Source organism: Limulus polyphemus, unplaced genomic scaffold (genome assembly GCF_000517525.1).
Source record: "Limulus polyphemus unplaced genomic scaffold, Limulus_polyphemus-2.1.2 Scaffold2240, whole genome shotgun sequence".
Lineage (NCBI taxonomy): Eukaryota > Metazoa > Arthropoda > Merostomata > Xiphosura > Limulidae > Limulus > Limulus polyphemus.
The window spans coordinates 191867-197839 of NW_013667850.1; the positions used below are offsets into that span (position 1 = coordinate 191867).

General features: G+C 34.4%; 1 protein-coding gene across 1 annotated transcript in view; it reads right to left on the reverse strand.

The window, feature by feature from the left end:
• The window catches only part of LOC106466373 (collagen alpha-1(IX) chain-like), a gene marked incomplete at its 5' end in the record, with an annotated part of 54562 nt that overhangs the window by 44795 nt on the left and 3794 nt on the right, over nt 1-5973 (reverse strand). Inside the window, one exon of the mRNA XM_022394364.1 lies at nt 2387-2440. Coding sequence (XP_022250072.1) covers nt 2387-2440 — 54 coding nt within the window. The remainder of the gene's footprint in view (nt 1-2386; nt 2441-5973) is intronic.

Consider the following 5973-nt stretch of genomic DNA (forward strand, 5'->3'; position numbering starts at 1 on the left):
CAGGAACAAAAGGTAAAATGCAATTTAATGTACTGTTGTTGGGTTTTTTAGTATCAGTTTTGTTCGCGAGTTGTGTTTTGTTGTGGGGAATATTGGAGAGTTTTTCTACAATAGCTGGTGGGAATTTATTGGTGTGAATAAAGGAATGCTTTATGTGGTTAATTTCTTCATTTATGTAGTCCGTTCAACAGAGTCTTGTGGCTATGTTTATGATGTTTTTAAGTGTATTGATTTTTTGTGTGGTGTCATGAGTGGAATTCAGGGGATGTAGAGGCCAGTGTGTGTGTTCTTGCGGTGAATTTTAGTTTTAAACTGTGTGTCCGATCTAATAATTTTGAGGTTAAGAAAAGATAACTGTTTATTGTTTTCGTGTTCTATTGTAAATTTGATGTTGAGATGAATGGAATTTATGTGTTTAAAGAAAGTTAGTGTGTGTTCTGTAGAAGCGAAACCAGCAAAAGTGTCATTGCCATATCTGTACCAGTTTTTGGGAACTTCGGGAAACCACATTTTGTTGTAGTTGCCTCTGATAAAAGTCTGTTGGTTGATGTCATGGATTTCTTCTTTCTGTAGTTGGAGGATGTTTGAGGTAGAGGTGGTCTTTTGTTCTTTTATGTAGTAGGTCACTAGTCTTCTGGCTAGATTTTCTAGACACGCCTTGAACTCTAGGCATGGAGTTGTTTTGCGGTTGACGGCAAAGTTGAGACCTTTGTTTAGAAGTTGAAGTTCTGTGTCGTTGAGTGTCCGGTCAGATCTGTTGATTACAAGGTTAGGCTGAGCTGCATTGTTGTGTTTCACTTCACGTTGTTATAAATTCCTTAGTTAATCTAGTTTCTTATTGTGTATAGACTTCTTCTCTTGATTCAACAATGAGTTATTTTGATTGATAGCGCGTTGTAGATCGAAACACAAGCCATACATTCTGCGCTTCATCCCCCATTATACTGGTATGTTGCTTATATCTGTAAAAGTCCTCAATCCATATAAGAAAGCTGTCACGGTCTAGCGTATAAGGCGTTTCTCACACAGTGTGGAGGTCGTGAATTCAAAACCTTGAGCCAAACATGCTCACCCCCTCAGGTATGGGGATATTATAATGTGATGGTCAATCCCACCATTTAGGGGTAAAATAGCATTCAATGGTACATCTAAGGATGTTCCAGTCGATTGCTGTTTCTCCGGTAGACAGTTCAAAATTAAAGATGGCTGCAGATAGTTTTAGTAGCTTTACCATAAAGAAAACAAACATTAAATATGTGTGTGTGTGTATATATATATAATATGCGTAACATTCAAGCTATGTCCTTTATAGTTACGTCTGTTATTTCTGTTGATAATAGGCATTTGGAAAAATAGAAATGATAACGACAAATGTTTGTTCCTCACGAACACAAAGTGTAGAATATTCATTTTCATCTCAAGATTTACGTGTTTCGATCTACATGCCCAGTGTGAAGGGTGGGTAAGAATTTTATGCTAGCATTTTAAGTGTCGTATAATTAAATCATATGATCGTTTTTTCTAATAATGTGATATGGTACTATCATAGTTTAGCATACTAGTTACATATTGGTATACGGTATCCCTATTAATTTCTTTTAGTTTCATGACTGCTAGAGACCCCACTCCATTACTGAAAATTGAAGTTTTAAGGCTTTATTCTAGTTCCAAAACTAGACTATTAAATATTGTTACGACATCGAGGTCACGTGACTAGTATCACGCCACGTCATTCTCGAACTTTCACGTCTTTTCCTTAAATCTCGTGATCTTTCTAGATATAGTGTAGTCTTGTATATATAAGACCGGCCACGAAGCGACGGGGAGGTAATGAGTAATTGAATGTATGCGGATAAAATATTGTTGGCCACGTGAGACGTGAGTTATAGCGTTGTTATAGACGACTGTTGAAATTAAGTGTATCGTAAAGTTGTATTCGGAAAGAATAAACCAGTTTTATTTAAGAAAGAACTTGTGTCGCTAAAGTTTCGTCGGAACGAATTTACGGAAAATTAACTAACGAACCGAGATGTAACAATATAATAATAATAATAATAATACATTATATTATAATTGAATATTTTTTTGATTAGAAGATTTATAAATTAGGGGGTCGGCGATAGAATCGTGCCCCCTAAATTGCATCTATGTGTGAATAAACTTATTTCGGAGATCTGAAAACAGTGTCGGTTAACATTAAAATACGCCATTGTCAATGAAAACTGTAAAACTTTTCCCGAGGAATACGCCCCTGGGTTATCAGTATGGATTTGCCACTCATTAATTTTATTTCAAAAGTAGCCCCTCATTTATAGGCTTCCACCTACGCTCCTGTATATATAATGTATAATTTGAATAAAAGTAATTCTAATTCCTGCATACATACCTTAAGTCCTCTAGGGCCTATTGGACCTGACTCTCCAATAGTTCCGGACACCCCCTATTAAAAGTAAAATACATCTGAAACTTAATAAGCTATTACTTTTCCTTATTATTTTAGTAAATGTTTTTGTCTTTTTAAGGGTAAATATATTTCTTAATATTGTGTGAATTGCAGCTCATTTCTTTCCAAAGATTTTTTATTTCTTACTTTTACCGTTGCTAAATATCAAATGTTTAAGCTGGACAAAAACAAATAACTAGATAAATATTGCAATACTGATGGCTTTCCACTAAAAATAGAGATTTAGTTATTTACGTACCCATGTAGTAGTTATGGAGAGAGAGAGAGAGTGTGTAGTAGTTTGAGTTTGAGAACCACTGCTTTAACAATTTTTTCACTTTCGACACCCTAATCCACTTGCCATGATTTGCGTGACACCCCTGCTGACACATGCAATATTTTGTTTGTACAGTTTTTTCTTTCTTTCTATGTTCTTAATTATTATGCGCTTAGTGAAACTCTCTCGACACCCCTAGCAACTTGCCGTGTCTGTCGCGACACACGGTTCAGAAACAACTGTGTTAAAAGAAAAGAAGCTCTAGTGGGTTACCTTCTTTGCTCATTTAATTAATAAGGAACAATTGTTGGCGTGTAACTCTTATTGTTTTCCAATACTTCATTGGAAAAATACTGTTGCGTCATCGAGATCACGTGACTATTCTCACGCCCTCTACTTTCTAGAACTATCCTGTACTTTGGCGAATGCTCTAGCATTTACTAGATATAGGGTAGCCTGGTATATAAAAGAGGGTGACAACGTGACGGGAAGATGTAATGTGTGTGTGTAGATAGTGAGTAATTGAACTGCAGTCAGAAGTATTGTTGACGTTCGTTGATATAGCGTTTGTTTTAGCGTGATTATTGAAAATAAGTGTATCGTAAAGTTGTATTCGGAAAGAATAAACCAGTTTTATTAAGTAAGGACTTGTGTCGCTAAAGTTTCGTCGGAACGAAGTTACGGAAAGTTAATTAACAAACGGATACGTAACAATATTAAAACTGAAATTATCATTACAAAAAGAAAGATCGTCCTACATTTCTGAAATAAGACCCAAGGAGTGGTCTTCTTCCCCCTCCTTTGTTTTGTAATGAGTAAAAATGTAATATAAATTTTTAAAAACGTGCCTTACTAGCAAACTTTAGGAAGTTAACCCTTTAGTACAGTTAAAGTACTCTGCTGGTATATAAGAGGACCTAGGCTCCAATCCTATTTACGGAAATGCAAAAATGGAACGAGAAATACATTTGCGTCTAACATGAAGCCTTCTTACAATCCTAAAATAACGAAAGGCCTTGTTTGTATAAAGTTGGGAGTTTGTTGCTAAAACGAGCCTTATGAGTAGGCTCTTAACCTATTACCTTGGTTAGTGCGTAAAGTCCCGAGTTCGAATCGTACACGAGAGAAAAGCAAAACTGGATTAACATAAGAGCACCCGATTTTAATCGCAACCGAATTTTTAGGAAGAAATAAGATTTATAGTGAATAGAAAATATCATAAGCTTTTTTATATAATTTAGCAGTAGTTAAATAAAAAAAGTGTAAGAAAATGATTTATAAACAAAAGAAGGAAATCCAGCAAACAAAAACGTTTAAATGAAGCAACAGGGAAAAATATTGAGGCAAAGCTGCGATTGTGAGACAACAGAGAACAGCGCTTGTAAAACGATGAATAATTGAAGTTCAAACATGTTACCCAAAATCCTTGGGGAATGGCATTGTCATGAAATAAAAGACTGTTTGGTTTAGATATTAGTGATTAACTTATTTTTGTGAGTGAATATTTTATCATTGTTTAATTTTTGGTATAATAAGAGTTCAAAGCAAACGATTGTAGGAAGTTTTGTTAATAATTCATTGACGTCGAGAATATAGAAGGCGGACAAACGATTAAGTGCTAAAGATACATATAGCATGAGACGAGCGGGAAACAGCAGACAGATAATAGCAAAAGAGAATAAAGTTGGTGTGAAGTTAACTACCGTAGAAGTGATAGGCCTAACGTTTAATATGTTAGAGTGAAACTAACAGTAGAAAAGAAGATAAGACAAATAGGTTTTATTCCGTCAAAGCGTGGTTCTAAAGTAATTGAATCAGCCTGAGTGCACTTTGACAAAAGAAGCAGAGGAACTTCAAAAGAAAGACCAAACGATTACGGTAACTCGCGCCACAATTGTAAGTGAATCACAGAAAAGTACTAGTGCGATAGAAATAGAGAATATATTTCGTCTTGTAAACTGAAATTCTAAAGTAATTGATTAGGCCTAAGTGTATATTTGACAAGAAGGAGAGAATATATATATATATTATTTTGAAAACAAGTGAAGTTCATGCTGTTTATTCATCGTTGACTTTATCGCTAACAAGTCACAGACACCTACTGTAGAAGATTCCTAAGGTAAACAACATCATAGGTAAACAACAACATCGAATTTGAACATCATAGTATATATTTATACTATTAAGAAATATAACAAAGTCTTTTCATTTTGACAATTGGCGAAGATCAGATTTTAAAATTCTGACAGGCATACATATTCTAGTTTGAAATGTTTATAAGAATTAAAAACGGAAAGCAACTCGAAATAATGGTTTGACTAGGTATACTGGTTAAAATTACTTTTAGGGAAGGTTATGCGTAGATAGATCTTTGTGTAGTTTGAACGAAAATTCTGGATCTAGCAAACTAGGAACCGGAAGAATGGACCAATTTTCGTATATCAATGGAGATTAGATCTTTGTTTTGGAGCGCAACAGATTTGTGTCTGTCTGTTTTGTATAGTTAAAACTCCACATAACCAAAACTTTAGTTCTTTATTTTATGGAATCTAGGACTACCCTGAAGTGAATGGCTAACAACCATACATTGGCTACAGTATATCGTTTTAAGAAATGTTTCGAAACACTGAAAAATAGGGTTCTAACTATAGTTACTTAAAACATTTTGAGAATACAATAAATTAATAGTAAACAAATTAATTTGCTGGAAACATTTTATTGATGGGTAAAATAAAGAGAGGAAAACAAACTGTGTTACTGGAAATGTTTAAAGTAGAATAACAAATGAAAACAAATTATGTAACTGGAAATAATGAATAGAAAATATGTTGCTGAATATAGAAAATGTTTATGTGCTTTTTATAAAACGTGTAAGGTTGCTATTATACACATTTTATTATATAATTATATATATATATATTGTTACGACAGCGGAAGTCGCGTGACGCTGGGAGCATGCGCGCTGGAGTTTCTCGAAGGATCATGAATTTGCCTGGCGAGAAAAACCAGTGGGATTGAAAAGATGGACAATTGAGTCAAGCGAACAGTAGGCACCGTAAGTAAAGTGTGTGAATCACTGATTTATAGCGTGTGTTATAAAGGTTGTTAAGTTTAAAGTGACTGTGGAAAGTTGTTTCGAGAAAGAATAAACTAGTTTTAATCAAGAAAGGACTTGTATCACTGAAGTTCCTCGGAAATAATTTATACCGGAAAGTAACAAACGAGCAGATACCTAACACTATATTTTTCTGCA